The sequence below is a fragment of the Pan paniscus genome, chromosome 11 (genome assembly GCF_029289425.2).
Source record: "Pan paniscus chromosome 11, NHGRI_mPanPan1-v2.0_pri, whole genome shotgun sequence".
Classification (NCBI taxonomy): domain Eukaryota; kingdom Metazoa; phylum Chordata; class Mammalia; order Primates; family Hominidae; genus Pan; species Pan paniscus.
Window position 1 is genome coordinate 26002494 of NC_073260.2, and position 26819 is coordinate 26029312.

General features: G+C 46.5%; 1 protein-coding gene across 3 annotated transcripts; it reads right to left on the minus strand.

Moving 5' to 3' along the window:
* Positions 1-310: 310 nt before the first annotated feature.
* BSPRY (B-box and SPRY domain containing) lies at positions 311-21950 on the minus strand. Of its 3 annotated transcripts, none has more exons than XM_034928878.3 (6): positions 21705-21949; positions 17130-17228; positions 10781-11011; positions 9145-9170; positions 3172-3296; positions 311-1942 (listed from the first exon to the last, which is right to left on the minus strand). In XM_034928878.3, exons 1-6 carry the CDS (start codon positions 21903-21905, stop codon positions 1416-1418), a joined length of 1209 nt encoding a protein of 402 aa, XP_034784769.1. In that variant the 5' UTR covers positions 21906-21949; the 3' UTR covers positions 311-1415. The 3 variants fall into 3 exon arrangements, with proteins under 3 accessions (XP_034784769.1, XP_034784770.1, XP_063450329.1); XM_034928879.3 differs by having other exon boundaries at positions 858-1942; positions 9145-9167; positions 21705-21950; XM_063594259.1 differs by lacking the exons at positions 311-1942; positions 3172-3296 and adding an exon at positions 3308-7936 and having other exon boundaries at positions 21705-21950.
* Positions 21951-26819: the final 4869 nt, after the last annotated feature.

Here is a 26819-nt window from a genome sequence, read left to right on the forward strand (position 1 = left end):
TTCAAACTGCTCTGCGGCTCCCGAAGAAAGTGGGGAGGGCTCTGCCTTTCATCTTCTTTGGACGCAGGAGCCTAAAGTTGTAGGTAAGATTACTTTGGAAGAGAGTTCCTGGACAAAAGTTTGAAGACCACTGTTCTAGGGTGAACTCCTCATGGAGACAAACGTAAGGGACTTGCCTTGGGTCTTGGTAATGTCTCCAGGCTCTTTCCGCTACACTGAGCTGCGACCCACTTATTTCCGAGAATGCAATAAGGGTATGAAGACCGGCCAGCGTACAGTATACACCCAATTATCAACAAAGAACATGGAATAAATCTTCAATGCTTTTAAGACCTTTAATAATGCCCACGTGCCCTAAGGTTGGCCCTCTTAACTCCCTCAGCTCTTTCTGGCTTTAAGCCATCACCCCAGGTGTGCAGTTTATGTCAGAGGGGGCCATCAGGTAGGGAAACTTATCAGCTGCTCTAAGAGAAAAGGCCGTCCCTGCTATTATCAGTGGGCACAGGCTGGAGCTCAGCCAGCAGGGGCTACAGTCGGGTTACCTGGAGACATGATCCCCTGGTCCTCTGAGGGCCTAGGCAGGACATGGGGGAGGACACGGTCCCCCAGGACAGAGTCCTCTGGCCAGGAGCAGCCTTTCAGGTTGCTCTTGTGTGCTAGAAAAAAATATTTTCTCTATGTGCCATGTCATGAAAAAGAAGCACTGAATTAATGGGATGTGGAAACTTTAGCCACAGGCTTCTCTGCCTGTGAAGAGAGCATTTCTGCATGTGAAAAGCTGGAGCAGGAGGCTGAATGGCAGTGCTTCTCCAGAGACCACAACATCCACCCAGTCACCTGTCCACCTACATTCACCTATCCATCTACATTCACCTATCCATCTATCCATCCACTCACCTGCCAAATATTTATTGCATGCTTACTATGCACCAGGCACCATGCTAGATGCCAGAGACAAAGTGAAGACACCCTCAGAGGGGCAGATACATGGTGGATTTGGGAGACTAAGGCCCAGGGAGTAGTAGGTTCCCCACAGGTACCCAGCACTCAAAGCAGCAATCTCCAACCCTTTGAATGCAAGGACTTTTTTGCTTATCTGTGGTGGCAGATATCACAAAAATTATACACAGACTTTTTTTTTTTCTTTAGCTCATCAGCTATCATTAGTGTATTTTATGTGGCCCAAGAAAATTCTTCTTCAAATGTGGCCCAGGGAAGCCAAAAGTTTGGACACCTGTGATTTACAGGTTATGCCTAGATCTGAAACAGATCCCCATCCCTCCTAAAGCTGCCCACTGGTTATGGGCCCTGTTTCTCTTAGAAGCACCACACACATCATTTGGGAAAAGCACACTGAGTAGAAACATGGCCTGAAAGGGTGGTGGGCGGTGGACCTGGCTTCCTGTGGCCAGAGGTCAGCGGACGATAGAAATGGTCTGATCGGCCACAGCAAAGACTGGGAAGAGGGGCCCTGGGAAGGACCCATGATGGGCACAGAGCACTGTGCCGGAGGCTGGCTCATAGAAGAGCAGCTCCTGAGCCTGCAAGTCCAGCACTACACCCAGCTGGGCTGGGCCCCGCAGCAGCCCCAGGGGCTCGTGCTGCCCATTGTGTGAGAAACGAAACTCCTGATCATAGCGAGAGAAGACCCAGGAGAAGGCATTGTGGCCCAGACGGCAGTCACTGCCAGAACCCTTGCGGGGCAGATGGCCTGAAGCCACGCCCACCTTATAGGCACAACTGTTCTGGACATTTACCATCCAGGCATGGAGCCCATTCTGGAAGGAGGTGGCAGCCAGGGCATTGGGCCAGTGGTCGAAGCGCTCCGGGCCATCTGCACAGGCCTTTGACTTCTTGGTGCTGAAGGTCAGGGTCTTTCGATCATCTGACAATTGCAGGAAGGGGCTGACTGTCCTCTCATCGATCCGTATGTCCTCTGTGCCTGCCAGAAAGAATTCTCAGAGTTGCCGAGGGCCCACCCCTGCCCTAACCTGGTCCTGCCAGGTAGCAAAAGGTTCCTCACCACTCACTAGCATGGTGACCTCATATAAGCCATTTACTCTCTCTGAGCCTTGTCTGCAAAATGGGGGTCAAAATAGGACTTCTCACTGGGTGATCACGAGAATTAAACAGAATCATACATGTAAAGTGCCCAGCATGTAAGTGCTCTATAAACTGTAGCCTTTATAACAATAGTTACTATCAGTCAAGACCCTCAACTGTAAACTCTGATAGAAATAAGGCCCAGAGAGAAAAAGGGAGTTGCCCAAGTTTACACACTGACTTGGTGGGAGGGGCAAAATGAAGACAAAACATTTTGTTCCTATACCTAGCACTGATTATACTCTTTCTACTTGGTCATATCTGTGGCCTCCAGATTGGACTTGTCCTAGAAACACAGCCTCTGGGAGCTAGGAAGCATGAGATAAGCAATTTCTAGCAAATATCTAAACTGCTGGTAAATCAGGCATCATTTGATACCAGAATCTAGAGTAGAGAAGCTACAGCTTGTACCAAAATTGTAAGGATAATACGAGGAGGGAGGATTAAAACTGAAAAAAAAAAATCAGTCTATTAACCTAACTGTTCCACGAATTGTGAAAGACTACCGTTGGGAGAATGGAAGCTTCCATCTAACTTGGAGGAGGCCTGCTCTGGAGAACCTCCGTGCTAAATGGGAATTCCTGGAGGCAGAAGACCATGTCAGTTTACCTCTGTGGCCCCAGCATGCGGCACAGGGTGGGGCCCACAGTTGGCCTGAGTCAGTGTGTGTAAAGTGAATAAGTGAGGCAAATCAGGCAGTTTGATTCTTGGTCCAGATGTTCTTCAGTTGGCCATCAATTATATCTTCTTAAAGAGAAACCCCAGGTTTCCAATAAATAATACTGGGCTGCCCTAGTAGGTCAGGATATAAGGAAGACATGACTTATAGGAATGAGATTTATCTTTGACCCAACCACAGAACATGTTAGTCCGGAAATGGGAAGGACTTGGCCCAGCTGCCCCAGGCCTGTCTGGAACCTTGACCCTACTGACCAGCCTGCATCCAGCATGACTTGTTTAAGCTATCATCTCAGAAGCACGGGTCCCCAGTGTGAACCAGGAGTGAACCCCAGACAGACAGACAGAAGCCCAGTTGTCCTAATGATCCTGGGCTCTACTGCTCCTAACCTGAGAGAGACCCAAGAACCGCCGTTGCCCAGAGTTGGGTCAGTAGTGGGCTCCGAGTGCACTTCTCATTAAAGTTTAACATTTCCGACTCCTGGGGATCCAAAATGCCCTCTGCTTCTTCGGTCCTTATATGGGGAAAAACAGAGACAGAGATTCAGGATGGTTCTGGAAATATATCTGGATCAATATGGGGTGAAGAGAAGAACAGAAGTAAAATCTCCTATCAGGTGATACCAAGATTGGCAGCTAGGGCCAGGTGCAGTGGCTCACCCCTGTGACCCTAGCACTTTGGGAGGCCTGATGTGGGAGAGGATCACTTGAGCCCAGGAGTTTGAGACCAGCATGGGCAACATAATAAGACTCCATCTCTACAAAAAATTTAAAAATTAGCTGGGTGTGGTGGCGTGCACCTGTAGTCCCAGCTACTTGGGAGGCTGAGGTGGGATGATTGCTTAAGCCCAGGAGTTCGAGGCTGCAGTGAGCCAAGATCATGCCACTGCACTCCAGCATGGGTGACAGAGTGAGACCCTGTCTCAAAAAAAAAAAAAAAAAAAGAGTGGCATCCAGGCCCCACACAGGTGCTTGGGCCAAAAGGGAAGGTGGCCATTTCCCCTGTGCCCCCCAGAAACCTTAATTTTAGCAAAGCTGGTGGACAGTTTATAGGAAGATGTGTTCTTGGTGCCAGTATTAGAAATTGAAGGTGGTGTGCTCTGCAGAGGAAGCAACTTGCCAGAGCCCCTCAGTAAGTTAATGGCAGAGCTGGGGCTAAGACCTCCTGGGCCTCTGGAACCCCTGCACGATAGTCTTTCTACTCCAACATCTTGCCCTTGCCTGGAAAATATCTCACCTCCCTCTCAGACCTGTTGGGGCAGTCATGTTTCCCTGGGTTTTGTCAGAAGGTACAGCCACTCCACTTTAAAAATGCAAACACCTGAGGGGTCCACAGAGGAAAGGGCCATCAGTTATCACCCTAGCCACAAATGAATCATGGCACTGTGTGCTCTCAATAACTCTCTCCTCAGCTCACAATGGGGGCTGGGTTTTGCTGGAGAGGTAATTTGGGACAATATGATGCCTAGGAGTTGAAAACTGCCATGTATCAGCAGCGAGGGCCTGGGTTTGCTGTTTTCTCTACAGAATCACACCTCAACTTTGCTATAACCTGGGAGGTAGTGGTTATCTGATTTAACAGGACAGAACAGATTCAGAGCTAAAAAGGGGAGCTGGATTCAAGTCATGCCTCCATGCAAAAATAGAACAAAACTGGGATGATGCCCAGGCAGCATTCAACATAATTTTTTCTTTGACCTGAAGTGAAATCTCAAAGGAATATAGGGCAAAGTAGGGGTTTACCATGGAGCTTTGCAGCCTTTTGACCCAGGTGCTGAGAAAGACCTTTCCTACTGCCTCCAATCCTGAAGATGGCATTGAGATCAGGCAGTGCTTCCGAGTACACACGCTCTCTCCCCATATCTCATGGCTCTGTGCATAAATGGAGTGGGCACAGGGGTGGGGCATGTGCCCTGATGGCTCTTTGCAAGACTGTCACTGTTCTGTCTTGGGAGGCATAAGGTGAACAGAACCTTAGAAATGCTGGGAGCAAGCTCTAGTAACAAAGGCTCTTTGTGGTCAGGACAACAGAGGGTCTATTGCCATCTTCTCAGAACGCAGGAGCTCCCGCCAACAGGTGGGGAAGAAAGAGGAGCTGATGTCAGCAGTGCTAAGCTGTCATCCCAGGGCAAATGTGAGGCTGAACATAGTGAAGTCTACAGCGAACCACCTGGGCTAGCTGCTCTATGGTACCGAAGACAAAACTCATGGCCCCAAAGGGGTGGAAATGAAAAAGGGCCTGAACACAGCAGGCCCTGGCCAGGATCAGAATGCCCAGATGGTGCAGCAGGATCTGCTGCAGTGTCCAGTCAGAGTTGAGCCCGGCCACAAGCGTGGAAACACCAGAGCCAACAAGGCACTTCTCAGATAAGTGAGTTTCCGGCTAGATGGGGCTTCACAACTTATGAACACTACTTTGAGAGTATATTCCCTCAGCCTGGGGGCATAAAGAACTACAGACAAATCTGGAACTCGATGGATAGGCCTGTCAATAGTAGTATGGGCTTAGCAATGCTCAGACAACTTTGTATGTATTGTAGGACTGAGCAAATACTGATGTTGTTGGGGGCTGGAGTCCTCACTGTAAAATAACAAAAGGTACAAATGTAGAAAGGGAGAGGGCAAAGGAAAAACCTTGAGGTGTTACATTGGAATTAGAATTTGTGATACAGGCTGAGCATGGTGGCTTATGCCTGTAATCCCAGCACTTTGGGAGACTGAGGCGGAAGGATCACTTGAGGTCAGGAGTTCGAGACCAGCCTGGCTAATATGGTGAAACCTTGTCTCCACTAAAATAACAAAAATTAGCTGGGTGTGGTGACACATGCCTGTAATCCCAGCTACTTGGCAGGCTGAGGCAGGAGAATCGCCTGGACCCAGGAGGTGGAAGTTGCAGTGAGGCAAGATTGCGCCACTGCACTCCAGCCTAAGTGACAGAGTAAGACTCCATCTCAAAAAAAAAAAAAAAAAAAGAAGCTGTGACACAAACTAATGCATCAGACAGCTACACACACACTCTCTCTCTCTCTCTTTCTCTCTTCCTAGTTCCATCTGCTATACACTGAGTGAGCTGAGTGAGGCCTAGAAGCAAGGTCACTGAGTACCCTTAATGCTCAGATCTTGGTTTCTAAATATCATTCTCCACTAAAAACAACCAGGTCCCCTGGAGAAGCAGCTGATTCAGGGGCAGGAAAAGCACAAGTTGAGCTGGGGTTTTCTTCTTGTGTGTCTTGTGCCAGAGAGCAAGAAAGTGCTCAAAGAATGATGGCAACTTTTCAAAAGGACACAGGGTCCAGCTTGAAGGGGCTTCTATGGGCCAAATCTGGGACAGTCTGAATGTCAAAATTAGTAATAACAGTGACAGATTATAATGCACTGAATAAAATAAGAATCCATGAGTCTGTATTAATATTGAATAAGGGAACAAACAAACAAGCAAATAAAAGGAATAATTCAGGCAGGAGTGACCAATGGATGCTAAAACTATTGGGAGAAAGTCTGAAGGGACACAGGATATATATGCAGAAGGTGTCTCCTCACAGACTGCTTATTAATTATAAAAGGAAAAGAGTAACTTTATAATGAGGAAACCTGGCAGACATCCAAGTGCTCAAAATTGACATCCTTGATAACGGACAAAGGGACATCATGTGCCCCCAGATATGATGAACTGAAGACAGATCACTTATGAAGTATTCCTGCTAAAAATGTATAACTTGAATCTAATCATAAGATAACATCAGATAAACCCAACTGAAGGAGATCCTATAAAACTGGCCTTGACTCTTTAAAAATGTTAAAAAAAAAAAAAAAAAGAAAAAGCTAAGGAATAATTCTAGACTTAAAAAGACAGCTGAATTAGGAAAACAAAATAAAACACTATTAAGAGCTTTTGCACAATTGGCAACAGTTGGATATGGACTGTGTATTAGATTGTAGTATTATATCAATGTTAAATTTCCTTAATTTACACTGGGGTGATGTAAGGGAATGTCTTTGTTTCTAGGAGAAACATGCTGAAGTATCTTGAAAGAAAAGTTCATGTTTTCTGGAATTTACTCTCAAATAGACCATAAAAAAATAAGTTTCTAACATATATACTAGATAGATAAATAGGAAGACAGAGAGAACGAGCGACAATGAATGTGGCAAAATGTCAACAATTGATATTTTCTACGTGGAGCTCGTTATACTACCTTTGCAACTTTTTTCTAAGTTTGAAATCATTTGAATAAATGAATCATTTGAATAAAAAATTAAAGATCAATTAAAAAAATCAGATCAGCTTGATATTAAGGACACACTGTATTAAAGGAAGATGACAAAGATAAAGGAGATAGAGAAGATGGGCAGAAGTGTGAAAAGATTGTACAAGGGGAGAAGTGGGAACAAGCCAAGCATGCGTTAGGAGACAGTAAAATAAATATGATCCGTCTACACTGCAATATTTCACAAACTTTCAAAAAAGTGACGTGAATGTAAATGTACTGATGTGGAAAGATGTCCCAGATAGCCTAACAAGTTTCACAACAACAGGTATAAAATGATCCTATCTGTGTTTTGATTTTTTTGTTTTTTTTGAGACAGGGTTTCACTCCCATCACCCAGTCTGGAGTGCAGTGGCAGGCTCTCAGCTCACTATAACCTCCGCCTCCTGGGCTCAAGTGATCCTCTTGCCTCAGCTTCCCCAGTAACTGAGATTACAGGGGTACGCCACCGCACCTAGCTAATTTTTGTATTTTTAATAGGTTTCTTTCGCCATATTGGCCAGGCTGGTTGTGAACTCCTGACCTCAAGCGATCTGCCTGCCTAGGCCTCCCTAAGTGATGGGATTACAGGCGTGAGTCATCATGCCCAGCTTTTTTTTTTTTTTTTTTTTTTTTGAGGTGGAGTCTCACTCTGTCGCCCAGGCTGGAGTGCAGTGGCGCATCTCAGCTCACTGCAACCTCCGCCTCCTGGGTTCAAGAGATTCTCCTGCCTCAGCCTCCTGAGTAGCTGGGACTACAGGCACACGCCACCACACCTAATTTTTGTATTTTTAGTAGAGACAGGATTTCACCATCTTGGCCCAGGCTGGTTTTGAACTCCTGACCTCAAGTGATCCACCTTCCTCGGCCTCCCAAAGTGCTGGGATTATAGGCATGAGCCACCGGGCCTAAAAAACATTTTTAAGACAACAACTAAAAAACCGCCACATACCCTCCTATGACTATATATAAGTCCACAAACGCACATCTATTCAAACCCATCGCTGTCAGGGAATGGGATTGGGAAAGGGTAATGCAGACTCATTTTTCTTTTTCCTTTTTCTTTTTCTTTGAGACAGGGTCTTACTCTGTTGCCCAGGCTGAGTGCAGTGGTGTGAGCACAGCTCACTGTAGCCTCAACCACCCAGGTTCAAGTGATCCTCCTGTCTCAGCCTTCTGAGAAGCTGGGACTATAAGCTCTCAGCACGAAGAATGGCTATTTTTTTATTTTTTTGTAGATATCAGGTCTTATTGTATTGCCCAGGCTGGTCTCAAACTCCTAGCTTCAAGCTACCCTCCTGCCTTGGCCTCCCAAAGTGCTGGAATTACAGGTGTAAGACACCATGCCCAGCAAGATTCATTTTTCATTTTAAATGGCTTTATATTGGTGGATTTTTTTTCTCTCATGCACATGTATTACTATTGAAACTTAAATATAAATAATTTATACCCATTGAAATACAGAAAAATAAGTAAATAAATAAGAAGAATGGACTGTGTTCCCTAAGTATAGCTCTGAAATTTCACACAGAAGGTTTGTGAATTACTCTGCCTGGTAAATTATGTCCTCTTGGCCACTTCCTCAGGCCCTCAGCTCTTTTAGAACTCAGGCAGGACCTGGTGAAATTCTTTTATTACTGAAGAGCTAAAATGCAAAATCTGAATGGTAATGCAGACTTAAGTTTCAAAGATTCCTCCATCAGGGAAAGGAGAAGTGAGGCAGAGGCAACAGTACCGGGGCAGGTGTTAGATGGGTCCAACCCCTGGTTCCAGGCTTAGGGAGATCCCTTCCCCTTTTTGAATCTCAACATTTTCATCTGCACATGGAGGTGGTAAAACCCTCCAACAGGGTGACTACCTTTTTACAGAGGAAGTTTAAGAAAGCAGTGGCAAGCCTTGGATTACTAAGTATTCCACTGCCTTTCCATGTGTTTTAAAGCAGTTCTCTAAGCCAAGGGCAGAGACATTCCCTGTCCACAGAGCCAGGCTCCAGAAAAGCCACTCAGCTGCACACCCTGTGCATTCTCCCAAGAGCAGCAGGGCTGAAGGCAGTGGAGTGTGAAGAGGCCTAAGGGTCTCCAAGACTACCCAGTCAAATCACGGGGTCTATACTCACCTCTCGAAAATCTCTTGCTCCTTCTGCTGTGAGAAAAGAAAACAAAGTCAAGCTTGGCACCAGATACCCAGCAGGGAGTCAATGCTAAGACAGATTTAACTACCAGAAAGGGCTCCATGTGGACTCTAGAATAAAAACTTCTAGTCTTTAAGACCAGCATAAGCTTTCTAGGCTATTCTACACACACACACACACACACCCATAACACATGCTCAGAATGAATCACTCTACCCCATGTCCCAGGGCATCCTGGATTCCCCTCAACTCCACTCAGGACCATCGCCTGTTCACCCAACAGCATCTCCCATGAAGACTGTCAGCTCCTGGATGGCTGCGACTCTTTCTGAGTCTTCTATTGTGACTGTCCCAGTGTCTGTGAAAGAGCATGCTCTGTCCATGGATGCTGTGACTAAATGAATGCACAGTTTCGAGCAGTCATAGGAACTGCCCTACTTGCAGAGGCAGTGGGACAGCTCAGGTGTTCCACATTCTCTTTCCTCTGCTTGTGACTCAGATGCCACCTTCTCCCCTCAAAACTGCAGGCAGCTGCCTATCTATATAAAATACTTTGAAAGGCTATGTACCAAATATGAATCATGGTGATTTCTGGGTGGTAGGATTAAGGATGAGCTCTGTGTTTTCATATCGAAGACCTTGTCAGCTCCCCGGAGCACAGTGTTCTCTCTACATGCTCCTGAACTCTTTCCACCTCCTCACTTCCTTTGACACAGCTAGTCTTCTTATCTTTCAGGCATCAGCTTCTAAGTCGCTTCATCCGGGAACCTTCCCTGACCCCTCTTTCCCCTAGCCTGGATTGTCCGTCCCTAGCATGGGTGAGTTCCTCTACCATAGCACATATCCTTCCATATCCTAATTGTCAGCCAGTGTATTTGTCTCCTTTGTAAGGCTGGGAGCAGCTGACAGCTGCATCTCGTTACTCTGCCCCATAGCACAGTGCTTCACATATAATAGGCACTCAGTACACAATGACTCACTATCAAAAGAAAACTATTATCAGTGCCAAAGAAACATAGTTTTATTCCCTTGCCTCATGTCAGAGAAGAAATTATTCAATGATACCTGTTAGAGCACAGTAAGGCAGACTTTATTCAAGACCTCATTGCAATGGGGTCTTGCAATGGCAGAGAGACTGGGTTCAACTCTGAATACAGCGTGGGCAGGTAGGAATTTATAGCTAAGGAGCAGGGTTGGGGGTTAGTGGATGGAAAATTACTAAGAGGAAACATTGGGGGTAAGGGGGATTATGGCTAAACCTACCTAACAGGATTCTTGCTGCAGACAGAACACAGTGATCAGACATCACCTAGGGGATGGTGGTGGATGAGGAACCTGATCAGATATCAAGGATGATCAGATATCAAGGATGGGGGTTTCTGGCTACACTGACTTAGCAGGGTTATTTTGCAAAAACTGGATTTTATAATGAAGTGCACAGATGGGCCTGGGAGAAGGCTCAGAAGCCTGACTAAAGTTTGGCCAAGCAAAGAATCTTTGTCACTCATCCCTGCTCCAAATTCTCATTTCCACCCTCCTCATACCGACAAACATTCTCGATATTTTCAGGCTTTTGGGGAGCCTGGCCAACTGGTCATGCCCTCACCCTTGCCTGACTTACAATCAGCTGGAGGTCATCCAGGTGAGTAAGCATGCCCACCAGGCCAGTGCGGATGGTGTCAAGCTTCTGCAGCGCCTCGGCCCAGTGCACCCGCTGTGTCAGGATGCTCTGGTGGGCCCGCTCCTCTTCGCCATGCACCTGTTCCAGTAACCGCTGCTCCTCGCTCTCGCAAAGACTCCTCACCAGACTCAACCGCTGGATAACCAGTTCCCTCGCTGCACTGGCCATGCTCTAATGAGGGATAAAATGAGGAGTTGGGTGGTCTGTGCAAAGCTCCGGTCAGGATTTAAGAGGGTTTAGGCTCAGTGGAAAGGAGTGTTGAGATTGATTAGCAATGTCTGCCACGGGCTTAGTAATGGAAATAATAGCATGTAAGCCTTTTACTTTGACATCTCTGCCCCAAGACTTCCCAAATATGGTTTAGGGTAAAGAAATTTGAGATGCAGACACATAGGCCATATCTCAGGGAGCCATGATCACATAATGGAAGACCTGGGCAGGACTTAGAGCCCAACTAGAATACTCTGCTTAATCACAGTTGGGAATACAAGGTCAAAGGATCAAGGTCAGAGAATCACAGAATTGCAGAGCAGAGGGCCTAAAAAGTCATTCCCATCAGCAGGATCCATACCAGCAGTGGTACAGTTGATATTTCACCATGTTTGAGGGAAAAAACTGATGACTTCCTAAAGCTGTCCATTTCAACTGGTTATGTGGTAGAATTTTTATCTGCCACAGAAGAGGCCTGAAATCAATTCTCAGACAATTAACAGGTGTCTTCTTGTAATTCTTAGCACAGTGCCTGGCATGCAGTAGGTACTCAAATATTGACTGAATGGGAAATTTTTTTTTTAATTTTTTTTTAATAGAGATGGAGTTTCACCATGTTGCCCAAGCTGGTCTCAAACTCCTAGGCTCAATAAATAAGCCCAACTCAGCCCCACAAAGCGCTGGGATTATAGGCATGAGCCACTGTGCCCACCCAGGAAATTTTTTCTGACTTAGTAAAGGATCTCTTCATAGTGCTCACATGGCAATTCAGTAGCAAAGCTGAGACTCGAACCCAATTCTCTTGACTCTCAGTCCAGTCCCATTCCCCTACACCAGATGCCACCTGGCAACCAATCCTTCCCAAAGGCACCTGTTGCATAAGGCAGCTGCACTTGTACTCTTGCCAGACAAGTGGGAATAGAACTGCCTCCTTCATGTCAGAAAGTCAGGGACAGCCAGCAGCTTTCCCTATGCCCTGTCCCTTAAGACCTGCTTTGTACAGTGCACAGGGCAATCATTCCTATTTTACAGAAAACACTGAGACCCACAGTTTGCCTTACAGGGAGGAGAGACTAGCTAAGTGAATGGCAAGTGAACCCAGAAGGTAAGACTCCAAGTTTATAGTGTGCTCTTGAGGCAACATAACATAGTGGTCAGGAAATTAAGCTTTAGAGATAGTGTCTAGATTTAAATCTTAACTGCTCCGCTCATTAGCTGTGGAACTTGGAACATATTCCTTATCTTCCCTATGCCTCTATTTTCTAATCTGTAAAATGAGGATAATAATAGTACCTACCTGATAAGGCTATGGTGAGGGTTAAATGTGTTAATATTTATAAAGTAAGTAGAACAAAGCCTGCTACATTATGTGTTCAATAACATTCATTCACTATTGCTCTTCTTTATCTTTTTTTTTCTTTTCTTTTCTTTAAGAGACAGGGTCTTGCTCTGATGCCCAGGCTGAAATGCAGTGGCACAATCATAGCTCACTGCAGCTTTGAACTCCTGGGCTCAAGCGATCCTCCTGCCTCAGTCTTCCAAAGTGCTGGGATTACAGTCATGAGCAACTGCATCCAGCCCACGATTATTCTCCTGTTTATCCCACTTTAATGCCTTACCCACAGGGTGAGCCCCTGAAACCATGGTTGTACTGTGTGATCCTGGATCAAAACAGATCCTCACCCAAGATGAATCAGATTCTGATTCCTGCCTAAAAGACTCTAGTCATTCTCAACAAGTTTGTTGAGCCATTCCCAGAAAAGGAGAGCAAAGAAAAGAAAAACTTCCCTTTCCAAACACATGACAGAGAGTAGACAAACCAAAAACCCTCTCAGAATAAAATAGAGAAATGCTGGAAAAATAGTCCAAGCATCCTTTTAAAAGTGTAGTTGTGGCTGGACACGGTGGCTCATACCTGTAATCTCAGCACTTTGGGAGGCTGAGGCAGGTGGATCACCCGAGGTCAGGAGTTTAAGACCAACCTGGCCAATACGGTGAAACCCCGCCTCTACTAAAATACAAAAATTAGCTGGGCCTGGTGGTGGAAGCCTGTAATCCCAGTTACTCAGGAGGCTGAGGCAGGAGAATTGCTTGAACCTGGGAGGTGGAGGCTGCAGTGAGCTGAGATCGCACCACTGCACTCCAGCCTGGGTGACAGGGCAAGACTCTGTCTCAAAAAAGAAAAAAAAAGAGGTTTTTATTTTTTGTTTTTTGAGACAGGGTCTCGCTCTGTCACCCAGGCTAGAATGCAGTGATGCAATCATAGCTCACTGCAGCCTCAAACTCCTAGGCTCAAGTGATCCTCTCACCTCACCCTCCCAAATAGTTGGGACTATAGGCCCATGCCATCATGTCTGGATAATTTTTTAATTTTTTGTAGAGACAGGGTCTTGCTATATTGCCCAAAACAGTCTCAAACTCCTGGGTTCAAGTGATCCTCCTGGCCTTGGCCTCCCAAAGTGCTGGGATTATAGGCATGAGCTACCATGCTCAGCCCAATGAATAAGCTTAATAGATATATATATAGAACTCTACAGGCCAGGCACAGTACCGGGTCATGCTGGTAATCCAAGCAGTTTGGGAGGCCAAGGCAGCAGGTCACTTGAGCCCAGGAGTTCAAGGCTGCAGTGAGCTATGATTGCGCCACTGCATTTCAGCCTGGGCAATGGAGTGAGACTTTGTCTAAAAAAAGAGAAAGAAATAATAATGAAATTAAGACAAAGATACAAAAGAGTAGACCAAAAATACTAGAAGCTGGTTCTAAAGACTAACAGTCAAACCTGTGGCAACTTTGATCAAAACTAAGAACAACTTAATCTTAAGTTAACCCTTAAGAAAAAAGAGTTCTGTTTCCCAATCCATTGAATAAGGCTCACATAACCTTGATACCAAATCTGATGAGGACTGTACAAGAAATGAAATTCATAGACTAATCTCACTCCTGAGCATACAAGCAAAAATCCTAAAACAAAAATAAAAAATGCTTTACTGAGATTAGCAATCCAAATTCAGAAATTTTGTATTAATAATACAAGGGGATAGGAAAGGGTACATGTGGCTATAAAAGGGTAGCACAAGGAGTCCTAGTGATGGAACTGTTCTGTATTTTAATTGTGGTAGTAATCACATGAATCTATGCCTGTGATAAGATAGTTAAATAAATATACACCATTTGAGAGCAGTGATCTCTCCCACCTCCTTGGAACCCATGCTAGGACACTCTGCTCTCTTAGTTTACTTCCGTTTCATTAGCTGATTTCTTGGTCCCCATTCGCTGGTTCCTTCTGTCTTCTCAATAGGAGGTGAAGTGCCCTAGGGCTCAGTCTTTGGACCGCTGCTCTTTCGTGTCTACACTCATTCACTTAGTGATGTCATCCTCTCCCACGGCTTTCAATACTATGTATACACTGATAAATCCCAAATTTATATCTCCAACCCAGCCCTCTCCCAACTCATATATGCAGCTACCTACTCAGCACCTTCACTTGGATGTCAAATAGGTATTCAAACATAACATGCCCACAACAACTTAGCATGCCTGCTCTCCCCCACTCCCCTCCCTGCCTCCGCCAACCATCACTCCACATGCAGTCCTTCCCCACCCCAGTTCATGGCTGCTCCATCCTGCCAGTTGCTCAAATAAAAAAACTTAAGCATTATCCTGACACCTCCCCTCTTTCTTTCATAGCCTACATCTAGTCCATCAGCAAATCCTGTTGCCTCTTCAAAATATATGCAGAATCTAGCCACTTCTCACTAGTTTTGCCACCATTGCTTGGGTCCAGACCACACTTGTTTCCCACCTGGATTATTACAATGGCTTCCTAACTGGTCTCCCTGCTTTAACCTTTGCCGCCTATAATCACTTCTATACATAGCAGCCAAAGTGTTTCTTTCTTTTTTTTTTTGAGACAGAGTCTCACACTGTTGCCCAGGCTGCAGTGCAGTGCACAGTCTCAGCTCACTGCAACCTCCGCCTCCCGGGTTCAAGTGATTCTCCTGCCTCAGCCTCCCGAGTAGCTGAGAATACAGGCGCCTGCCACCATGCCCTGCTAATTTTTTTGTATTTTTAGTAGAGACGGGGTTTCACCACGTTAGCCAGGATGGTCTCGAACTCCTGACCTCGTGATCCACCCGCCTCGGCCTCCTAAAGTGCTGGGATTACAGGCATGAGCCACTGCGCCCAGCCTCAACCTTCTTAATGAAGTCAATCCTGAAAGAAGTCATTCCTGGTCACAGCACATGTAATTGCAACCCGTCCTATTCCCCTTTCTGTTTTATATTTCCCCATAGCACATATCACCTTCGGACATAACATAGATTTTGTTACTGTCCCTCTTCTGTGACAAGAATGTAGGCTTCATGAAAATAGGAATTTCTGTTTTATTCACTGGGGAATGCCTAACCCATTGAACAACAGTATCTGGCACATGGTAGGTGCTCAATAAAGATTTGTTAAATAAATAACTGGTGAAATATTGGTAGCTTTCCTCTTAAAGTCAGGATTTGTCAGGCCAGGCACAGTGGCTCACGCCTGTAATACCAGCACTTTGGGAGGCCGAGGTGGGCAGATCACCTAAGGTCAGGAGTTCAAGAACAGCCTGGCCAACATGGTGAAACTCCATCTCTACTAAAAATATAAAAAATTAGCTGGGTGTGGTGGTGGGCACTTGTAATCCCAGCTACACGGGAGGCTGAAGCAGGAGAATCGCTCGAACCCAGGAGACGGAGGTTTCAGTGAGCCGAGATCGCGCCATCGCACTCCAGTCTGAGCAACAAGAGTGAAACTCTGTCTCAAAAAAAAAAAAAAGCCAGGATTTGCCACACTAGCTTCTATTTAACACAGTACTAAGGTCATAACCAGTGCAGTAAGACAAGAAGATAAAAAGGATAAAGAAGAAGAGGGGAAGAGGGCAGGGGAGGGAGATGGAGATCATCATGCAAAGCAAAGCATAGATGGGCACCAAGTAGCTGCCTGGACTCCTAGCAGCTTTCTGGTTCCTGGTCTAGCCCCTTTTAGGTCCTAAGAGGACCCCTAGTGTCCTGTCAGGAAACGCCCCATTTTGCTTATACTTGTTCAACTGGGTTCTGTTCCATGCAATTAAAAGAACTCTGACTAATGTGGTACCAAGTCTGTTCCGTGTACTATAGGGAAAGGAGGGAGGGGATATGCAGAAAGAAATTCATAGGCTCTGCCCCTGATAGGCATACTTGAAAGTGATGACACAGCAGTGGTAATGAGTCCATTGAATAAAAAATCTGCAGTGGAGGCCAGGCATGGCGGCTCACACCTGTAATCCTAGTACTTTGGAAGGCCAAGGAGGGAGGATGGCTTAAGCCCAGGAGTTCGAGACCAGCCTGGTCAATACGGTAAAACCCCGTCTCTACTAAAAATTTACAAAGTTAGCCACTCATGGTGGCAGGCATCTGTAATCCCAGCACTTTGGGAGGCTGAGGCAGGAGAATCGCTTGAACCAGGGGTTACTGTGGGCCAAGATCACACCACTGCACTCCAGCCTGGGCAACAGAGTGAGGCCCCATCTCAAAAAGAAAAAAAATTTAAAAAAAGAATCAGCAGTGGGATGTAGCAGAAGGAGCACTAGCCTAGGAGACAGAAGATCCAGGTCACAGAACCGACTGCCAGGAGGCTATGGGGTCCTTGGACAGGTCAGTTAACCTCTTTAACCTCTATAAGGACCCATTTTCCTATTTGTAAATGGGGATGTTACTGCTACCTACTTCATAAGATTGTCACAGAGAATATTCAATGTAAAAGTCCTAGGTTATTTTATAATTCTGCAGCTGGGCAGAAAATGACCAGATGGTAGAAGAATACGACCCTTCTTGATCCCCTATGCCAAGATACCCAAGAAAGTCATTTGCTAGCAGAGTCTTTGCACCAAGTATGGTACAGGAACCCTGCCCAGATGGTAAAATTGAGTCCCTGAGGGATGAGAAGCTTTGCTAGTAGCACAATGAGTCTGTGAGGTTGGTAAGGGACCCTAGACTTGCCCAAGTCCCTAAGTCTAAGGCCTTATCCTGGGAGGGGGCCGAGTAGAGAGGAAAGAAGAGGAATTACCACTGCTCTTTGATTCTTCCCTGGCAGGACGTCCGCCACATACTTGGTGATGGCAGCACTCTGTAACTGCAGCCTCTCACACTGGTCCACAATCTTGTTCTGCAACACAAACAACGCTTGTGGCATCTTGGTCCATGTACCTGAGCCATTCACTCCATCCCAGTGATTTTCTCCTGTTACCACATGTCAGCCACCCACTCCCATGGTCATAGCCCAGATCTCATCATTATCAAAAACTGCACCACCTCCTAAATCTCCATTTCAAGGATCCACACTCTACCCACCATGCCCTATCCTTCTCACTCCCTAATTCTAGGATACCTATTCCAGCAACAGCTCAGTTGAGGCCACCAACACACTAGTGGGACCACCTTTCACTGTCCAACATCCCCTTCTGTGACCTCACTTCCGTCTTCATCCCAGAACCCCAGGCTATCATTACAATAATTTTAAAACAAATTTTTGCTCTGTGAATATTCTCAGGCTATATTATTTAGAAATTTAAGATTAGAATCATTATATGCTGCTGGTGAACTGCACATTCTCTAAGTGACTTTATCTTTAGTACTACGTTTGCCTTAAAGTCCATTTTGTCTTGTGTTTATTTTTATTTTTATTTATTTATTTATTTTTTGAGGCAGAGTCTCACTCGGTTGCCCAGGCTGGAGTGCAGTGGTGCGATCTCGGCTCACTGCAACTTCCACCTCCCAGGTTCAAGCGATTCTCCTGCTTCAGCCTCCCAAGTAGCTGGGATTACAGGTGTGTGTCACCACACCCAGCTAATTTTTGTATTTTTAGTAGAGACAGGGTTTCACCATGTTGGCCAGGCTGGTTTTGAACTCCAGACCTCAGGTGATCTGCCCGCCCTGACCTCTCAAAGTGCTGGGATTACAGGTGTGAGCCACCGCACCCAGCCGTTTGTTTCTTTTTAAATTTATTTATGTATTTATTTTGAGATAGAGTCTTGCTTGTCGTCCAGGCTGAGTGCAGTGGCATGATCAAGACTCACTGCAGCCTTGACCTTCCAGGCTCAAGTGATCCTCCCATGTCCTTCCTGAGTAGCTAGAACTACAGGCACGTGTCACCACACCTGGCTACTTTTTGCATTTTTTGTAGAGATGGACTTTTGCCATGTTGCCTAGGTTGGTCTCCAACTCCTGGGCTCAAGCAATCCTCCCACCTCAGCCCCCCAAAGTGCTGGGATGTTACAGGCGTGAGCCACCACGCTCAGCCCGTTACAACCACTTTCTGGCGCACACACTCTTGGTCCTTCGTCATACTCAGCTGCCTGACTGTCCATACCTTGTGTTCTGTCCAGAACTGCTCTCCCCCAAGTTATCCTCATTCATTAAGCAGCACCATCAATCATTCACCTGTTACCCAGACCAAAAACCCAGGAGTTTGTCTCCAACCCCACATCAATTCCATTAGTGAGTCCTATCAATCCCATCTCCAAAGTCTCTCTCTCTCCTCTGGTCACCTCTACTCCAGTTATTCTATCCAGGTTGCCATGATCTCTCACAGGAACCACTGTTAGAACCTCTTAACTGGGTACCCTGCACCCCCAACCCCCCAGCTAGCCAGAGCCACCTTTTGTAAGGAAATCAGACCAGGTCATGCCCCTACTCAAAACCCTCCAATGGCTTTCAGTACACTCACAATGACATCAGGCTTCTTAGCTTAGCCAACCTAGCCCCACCTGATGTGACTCAGCTTATTTCTCCAACATCACTTTCTACCTCTATCCATGCTGGCCTTCTTTCTGTTCCTTAAATGTACCAAACTTGTCCTGACTTCAGTGCCTTTGCACCTGTAGTTCCGTTTCCACCAGTGTGTGTGTGTGTGTGTGTGTGTGTGTGTGTGTGTGTCTCACTCCCCAACTGCATTCAGATGTCATCTCTTCAGAGAGGTCTTCCCTGACCATCTCCCTCCTCACCCAATCTCTTACTTTGCTTTATTATTCTCCCTTGCACTTACAACTCTCTGACTATATATTATGTGTTTGTTTACCTTTTTGGGTATCTGTCTCCCCCACCACTGGAACAGAAGCACCATAAGTCTGACTTCTCTATGTCCTAGTACCTCAAAGAGAGTTTCTGAACATAGAAGGCCCTGAATAAATATTTGTTGAATGAATGAACACCCACTGCCTTGACCACAAGAGGTTCAGCAGTTCATGGCTCTCAAAGCTATGAGCATCATCCATGAGCTCAGGGGAGTTTTAGAAATGGGAAAGCTGGCCGGGCACGGTGGCTCACACCTGTAATCCCAACAATTTGGGAGGCTGAGGTGGGCGGATCACCTGAGATCAGAAGTTCGAGACCAGCCTGGCCAACGTGGTGAAACCCCATCTCTACCAAAAAATACAAAAATTAGCCAGGCATAGTGGCATGCGCCTGTAGTCCCAGCTACTCGGGAGGCTGAGGTGGAAGAATCTCTTGAATCTAGGAAGCAGAGGTTGCAGTGAGCTGAAATAGCACCACTGCACTCCACACTCCAGCCTGGGTGACAGAGTGAGACTGTCTCAAAAATAAATAAATAAATAAATATAAGTAAATAAATTTTAAAAAAAAAGGAAAGAGAAAGAAACGGGAAAGCTGAGGCCCAAAGAGAAGTGACTTCCCCAGGAAGGTATGGGCCAGGGCCCTGCTTTTGCTCTCCGTTTCTCCAGGTGATACCTAGAGCCTGTCCAAGCAGCAGTCCCTCCACTGTTTCCCCTAAGAGTTCTGCCTCAGTTCCATCTGCCAAAAGGCAACTTAGCTACCTCTTCCAGGAAGCCCTTGTAAATCTTTCCACCCAGAAGTAGAAATTAGTTACATTTCATAGGTCTAAATACAAAGTTACAGAATTGAGTTGACTAGGAGGAAGCTGTGATCACCATGCACCATGGACTAAGAGCACTGAGAAGGCTTCTGAAAAACCACAGGGCAGGAATCCAGAGGTAGGAGAGCAGTAGAACTGGTGCTGGTTTTGGTAATAATCTTGCCCTAGGGTGAGATTTATTTGCTGACTGGATGGATAGAGGAAGGAATGTGCAAAAGATAGAAATCTACTGTAATTTGGAGGAAGAGAGGGTAAGACCCACCTCCCTTCAGGCAAAGGAGATAAATATGCATAGGGCCTCAGAGGGGTTCAAAGAAGGTTCCCTAGGGTAGTACCGAAACTAGCACCAGGCCTGCCACCTGCCCGAGGCTTCACTCTTTCCACCACTCAAATCCAGTCCTGATAGCTACTTTTAAGGTTTCCATGACATTCTCACCCCCATTAGCATCATTTCCTCCCTCCAACCGCCGAAGCAAAGCAGCAGTTTCCTCTTGCCTAGTCAATGACTCCCTGGGTCCCACCCCTGAACATTAGGAAGCTTGGAGGAGTTACTGCCTTGTTCCGAGCCTCCAGTGCCTCATCTGTAAAATGTAGGTAGGACCCCTTCAAAGGCGTGGTCAAGACAGAATGAGATGACAGACATTTAAGTACTTTGGAGTTTGCAAATTTTTTTGTCCATTATGCAAGTTGATTACACCGCGTTATCCAGGTTTATTTTTGTCATCATTATTGTTGACAGAGGTAACAGGTAGGACGAACCAGGAGTTTTGGGTGTTGCTGAAAAACTGAACCCCTCCCGAGCCCAGCACCCTATATAAGATGTGTTTATTACAGGTCACTCTGAGTAGGCGAAGTCCCCAGCCAGAGCCCTCAGGCTTCACAGCAGGGGTGAACTGCAGAGTCGGGTTGGGAAAAACAAGCTGTTTAATCAAATTGCAAGGAAATCCCCAGGGGCCACAGAGAAGCCCAAGGTGACTTCGACTCTCTCAATCTCAGCAGCTCAGGAGAATGGTGATGACAAGAAGGTGGCCACCCTGGAGCCGAGCTGGAAGTGGAGGTGGAGAGAAAGCCTGGGTGAAGGGGAATCCCCTGATATTCTCCCTACCCCCACCGTTTATCCAGCTGAAGCCCTTAAACCAGCCTGAAGTACAGTCAAGGCCAATCCTGAAAGCGAAAAAGAGATCACCGCACCAGAAGCCAGAAGGGGTTAGGAGCAGGGGGAAGAGGCGAAAGGAGGAGGGGGGCTTTGAGTCCAGGGGTTAAGGGATACGGTCGGGCTGGATTTTATCAGTGTCAGTTTCCACAGGGGCGGGAGCTGGGGCACACCCTGCGCTGAGAACTGGAGCAGCTGAGCCTTTCATGCCAGCCCCAGCTTCCTCAACAAAGCAATGGAAGGGGCCTGGGGAGCCTGGATCCCCTTATCGCTAAGCATTTTACCCACTATCTTATTTACATCTCACAACTCTAATAAATACGCGCTATTATTATTGTTGTTGTCCCCAAACTACAGATGAAGACACTGAGGCTCAGAGTTACGTGACTCACAGGGAGTAGATTCGAACTCAGGCCAGCCTGACTTCAGAGGCCACACCCTTAACCGCCTAGTCCTACAGCCAAAGCCACCGAGGAGCCTAGGCTCCGGGGCCGACTGTCGAGTCCGCCCAGCCCCAGGCTCCCCAGTCCCTGCCGGGTCCCGCCAGGCGCGCCCGGGGTCTCCGGAGCCCTCGCCTTCCGGCGCCCACACCCGCTCACCCGCAGCTCCTCGGCGCGCTCCTCCGCCCGGCGGATGCGGTGCCCCCGGCAGCGACCGCCCAACCCCGCGCAGGCGGCGCACACGGGCCGTCGCTCGGAGCCGCAGAACCAGCTCAGAGCCTGGCCGTGTTCGGGGCAGAGTGGCCCCGGCCCGGGCCCGGACCCGGACCCCGGCCCCGGCTCCGAGCCCTCGGCGGACATGGCCGTGCGCCCGCCCCGTGCGCTCCACCTGTCGCAGGTGGCGGCGGGCGGGGCCTGGCTGACCCCGCCCCCGGCCCTCCCGGTGCGCCAGCGCGCCCCGCAGCTGCGCCTCCTCCCACCCAACCCGCGCTCCCATCCCGCCCGGGGCAGCAGGTCTCTTTAAATTCCTTGTTGAATGAAATCGCGATTGTATGCGTATTTGTTCTACAACAAACATAAAACTCCAAATATCACTGTGACCGTAGGAAACTTTATTGAGCACTTATTAAGTGCCAGGCTTTCGCTGAGAGCTTTGTAAGCGTTCTGTTATGTAATCCCGACCACTGCCCTTTTTGAGAGGCAGCTTTAGATGCCTAGCTTCAAGCAAGGCTCTGCTGACAAACTGCCTGGCTCAAATCCCGTTTGGCTGCTCACTGGGTGGGAACTCCAGCTGTAAAATGGGGTGAGAGTACCTGCCTCCCAGACGTCTGAGGAGTAAATACGCTAAATACGTAAAACAATATCTGGAACATAGCAGCTGCAATCGCTAAGTGTCTACTAACAGTGCGAGGAAAGTACTATTAGGATCCCATTTTTATGGAAGTTAAGCCATTTTATGGCTTGCCAAGGGTCACAGTTACTAATTGGTAGCCATGAGATTGGAACCTAGGCAGTGTGACTTAAAGTTACTATAATTAATAATTTTTTAAATTGAACTTTGAGGCCCAGTGAGAAATATCTGTATTAGGCTGATTTTCCCAAAGTATTTACATCCAAACTTTTTGAATTTGAATATTTGAGTTTTCTTTTTAAACTAGCATTGAAAAAAAGTAATGCCTTTTTATTTTGAAGAAAACAAAATATGCAAATAAGCATGTGGAAGAAAAATCCACCCACCCCCACCCCAGAAAGAAAAACTGCTAACATGTACCTGAGCTGTTTAGGGCTTTCCCCCCCAGGATCTTATATATTAGTCTGAGCCCAGATTGAGCCCTCTGCTGGGGATCCAGTCTAGTCTGTCTGGGCATACAAGGAGAATGCTGCTCTCCAACTCTAAATTCTTCTTCTTCTTTTATTTTTTATTTTTTTTATTTTTTTGAGATAGGGTCTCACTGTGTCACCCTGGCTGGAGTGCAGTGGTGTAATCATAGCTCACTGCAGCCTCGACCTCCCCAGCTCAAGTGATCCTCCCACCTCAGCCTCCTGAGTAGCTGGGACTACAGGCACGTGCCACCGTGCCCAGCTAAGTTTTGTATTTTTCGTAGAGACGGGGTTTTGCCATGTTGCCCAGGCTGATCTCAAACTCCTGTGCTCAAGCCATCTTCCCCCTTCAGCCTCCCAAAGTGCTGGGATTACAGGTGTGAGCCACCGTGGCCGGCCACCAACCCCAAATTCTTTCTTAGGAGTCTTGGCAGAAAGCTGGGCACTCTCTCAAAAGGGGAAGGGCCCAGGCCTTCAGGTGTCAGAGAGTACTCTGAGTGCATCAGAACTGAACACAGGCGGGAGCTAAACCGAAAGAGAAACATTACATCCCATAGCTCACAGGGGCTCTAGCACCTCTACTCTGAAGCCTCTCTAAGCAATGTCCACACAAAGGAGATAGAACCCTTTCCTTCTCAGCCACTACTGCTTTAGCACCTGAGGGGTAAGGGCAGCTAACAGCCCCAGAGCTACCCAGAGCGGTACACAGTGGTGTCATCATCCAGTGGGGACACATTGTCACCCCAGATAGACAATATTACACCATATGATTAGAGAGAACACTGAGTGAAATAGAGTCATTGGTTTCATCCCAGCTATGCAGCTTATAGCTATGGGATCTTGGTCAGGTTACTCACAGCTTCTGTGTCTGTTTTCTTATCTCTACAACAGAGGTGATAATAATACTATCATCTACCTTAGAGGGCTACTTCAAGAATGAAATGAGATCTTGTCTACAAAGTGTTTACTTTGGGTGTCTGATATACAGTAGGGGATAATAAAAGGTTTTATTATATGTGTGAGGATCTGTAAATATAGTTGTAGCAGGTTTCAGAATGTAAATTGTGTGAGGTTCTTTGGTGACAGGGGTGCTGCTTTCCTGGCATCTGAAGAAGTTTCCAGTGCATCCCAGTGGGAGGGTGATGGCCTCATAACTGCATCTACACTCCTCTGGGGGTGGGGAGGGAAATAGGCCATGGTAATTAGAGATTGTGGTTAGAATTTTTTCCTTCTAAGGACTGGGGATGGGGAATTATTAAACCCTATGGTGAAAACAAAGAAAACAGGAGGTGCTTTTTGTGTGAAGGCTAAAAAGAAAAGAGGTTGTGTGGCCAGGAGCAGTGGCTCATGCCTGTAATCCCAGCACTTTGGAAGGCTGAGGCAGGCGGATCACTTGAGGAGTTCGAGACCAGTCTGGCCAACATGGTGAAACCCTGTCTCTACTAAAAGCACAAAAATTAGCCGGGCATGGTGGTGCACACCTGTAATCCTAGCTACTGGGGAGGCTGAGGCACGAGAATCGCTTGAACCCAGGAGGTGGAGGTTGCAGTGAGCTGAGATCGCGCCACTGCACTCCAGCCTGGACAACAGAGCAACACTCTGTTTCCAAAAAAAAAAAAAAAAGAAAGAAAGAAAGAAAAGAGGTTGTGGAGGGCAGGGGGAGGAACAAGGGTTAAAATCCTTAGGGAAAGTTGGGGCGGGGGAGGGGGGCCTTCACTGGGTGTGGCCCTAGAGCAGTCATTGGCCCTACCAGGTCCAGGATCTGGAAAACAGCCCCTAAATCACCAGAGTTATTTTCAGGTAGTGGCATCAGCAAATGCAAAGGGCTAAGGTAGGAGTAGATTTACTTTTATCAAGTCGGGTTCCTCTGTTTCACCACTTATGAGCCAAGTTGGACTGGAACTGGAGAATCGCCCTTTCCCTATCTGTTCATCAAGCCCTGCAGGACACATCTGGGATACTCATAAACTCCCCGGTTATAGCTCTTAAGCTTTATCAGGCTTCGGAATCGTTGGAGGACAGGGGATGGTCAGGAGGGGAAAGAGGAGGAGTTGTAAAACACGCAGACTTTCCGGTAAGATTTTCATCCATTAAGTCTGGGATGAAGCCAAGAAGCTGCATTTGTGGCAGTCACTCCTTGACTAGGATGCAAAGGAGCCCCTTGACTGTTTCTAGAAACACTGCCCTAAGGCAGTGGCAACCCTTTATTAGGTGGCATATCAATAAATTCAAGGGGTGGAGATCAGCATCTTTTATAAAAAGAAAGAAAAGGCTGGGCACAATGGCTCACGCCTGTAATCTCAGCATTTTGGGAGGCTGAGGAGGGTGGATCACCTGAGGTCAGGAGTTCGAGACCAGCTTGGCCAACATGGTGAAACTCCGTCTCTACTAAAAATACAAAAACTAACCAGGCGTGATTGCACGTGCCTGTAGTCCCAGCTACTTGGGAGGCTGAGGCAGAAGAATCACTTGAACCCGGGAGGCAGAGGTTGCAGTGAGCAGAGATTATACCACTGCACTCCAGCCTGGGTGGTGGGTGACAGAGTGAGGCTCTGTCTCCAAAAAAGAAAAAAAGAAAAGAATAAAGAACAGAACAGAAAACATGCTCTTAGTAAGGTTTTTGTTGTTTCAATTACATATATATATGTAAACAAAATGAATGGAAGGTCATTGTTTTGGACTGGGCTTCTACACTAGGCCCCACCATACCAAACCAAAACAAAATGGAGTTACTCATGCTAAATTGCCACTTCACCAAACCAAAACTAAGTAGTTTATCTGAACTTCCAAGAAATTGGGAGAGAAAAAGAGAAAGAGAGAGCATATTAAAATCCCCAAACAGTACAGAATTAGCTGGCATGATAAGGAAGCCCTCTCTGTTTTAACCCTAAAAGGAAAGTAACTTTGAAATGAGCAATCCTCTTTTTTTTCCTTATTTCTGGTTTTTTTTTTTTTTTCAGCTCTTTTCTACCTATAAAGCCCATGAGCTCTGTTCAGCTCATTGGAACATTCTGTTTTATAGAATTAGGTGTTGCCTGATTCTAGAAGTGCTAATAAAAGCCAATAAGATCACTCAACTACATTTGTTGTAATTTTGTCTTTGGCCTATATATACGTACATATGCACCGTGGAGAATGAATGTACTTCTTTATGAGGTCAAAAAAATTTGAAAGCTGCTTAGAGCTCTTAGGGGACCTCTGGAGGCTTCATGGGCATAGGCAGGGCTGTACTTGAACTTCAGGCACTCTGAGCTAGGGAGAGAAGAATGGACACCATTGTTACATTTTAGTCATTCAACAGATTTATTGAGCCCCTGCCAATGTGCCAGGCCTTAGACACTGGGGATACAACAGTCAAGAAGAACAAAGTCTACTTTCATGCACAAATAAAATGCAACAAATGGATATGTAATATAATGTCAGTAATGATAAGGGCTATGAAAAAGATTCAAGTATTACAAGAAAAAGAGCATGATGGAGGTGCTGGTGTAGAAAGGATGGCATAGAAGTCCTCTCAGGTAAGTGGCACTGGAAAAAGCAAGGCATGAAAACATCTGGGAAGGAGATTTCCAGACAGAGGACTAACAAGTGCAAGATGTCTTTCTGTACCATGAACTCTGCTCCCCAATCTTCAAAGAACCTCACACGATTTACAATGTGTGAAAAACTGCTACAAATATACTTACAGGTCCTCACACATAGGTTAAAGCATTCATTAGCTCCCACTATATGATACAAGCTGGAACATATTTATTTCACAAAATTGGGATTATGTGTACAACCTGCTCTCTAACCTGCCCTTTCACACTTGCTCATTTATAACATTTGGTTTGGATCTTTTTAAAAAAACTTAAAAAAAAAAAACTTCTGGTCCAGGTGTGGTGGCTCACACCTGTAATCCCAGCACTTTGGGAGGTTGAGGCGGGTGGATCGCAAGGTCAGGAGATCGAGACC

What these genes read in the sequence shown, in the direction of transcription:
- BSPRY (XM_034928878.3), bottom strand. Translation starts at nt 21,905, where the DNA reads ATGTCCGCCGAGGGCTCGGAGCCGGGGCCGGGGTCCGGGTCCGGGCCC. An exon ending in TGGATGACCTCCAGCTGATT is followed by an intron (nt 9,171 to 10,780) that starts GTAAGTCAGGCA and finishes CTTTTCTCACAG; the next exon opens with CAGAAGGAGCAAGAGATTTT. An exon ending in GGTTCTTGGGTCTCTCTCAG is followed by an intron (nt 1,943 to 3,171) that starts GTTAGGAGCAGT and finishes TCTTTCTGGCAG; the next exon opens with GCACAGAGGACATACGGATC.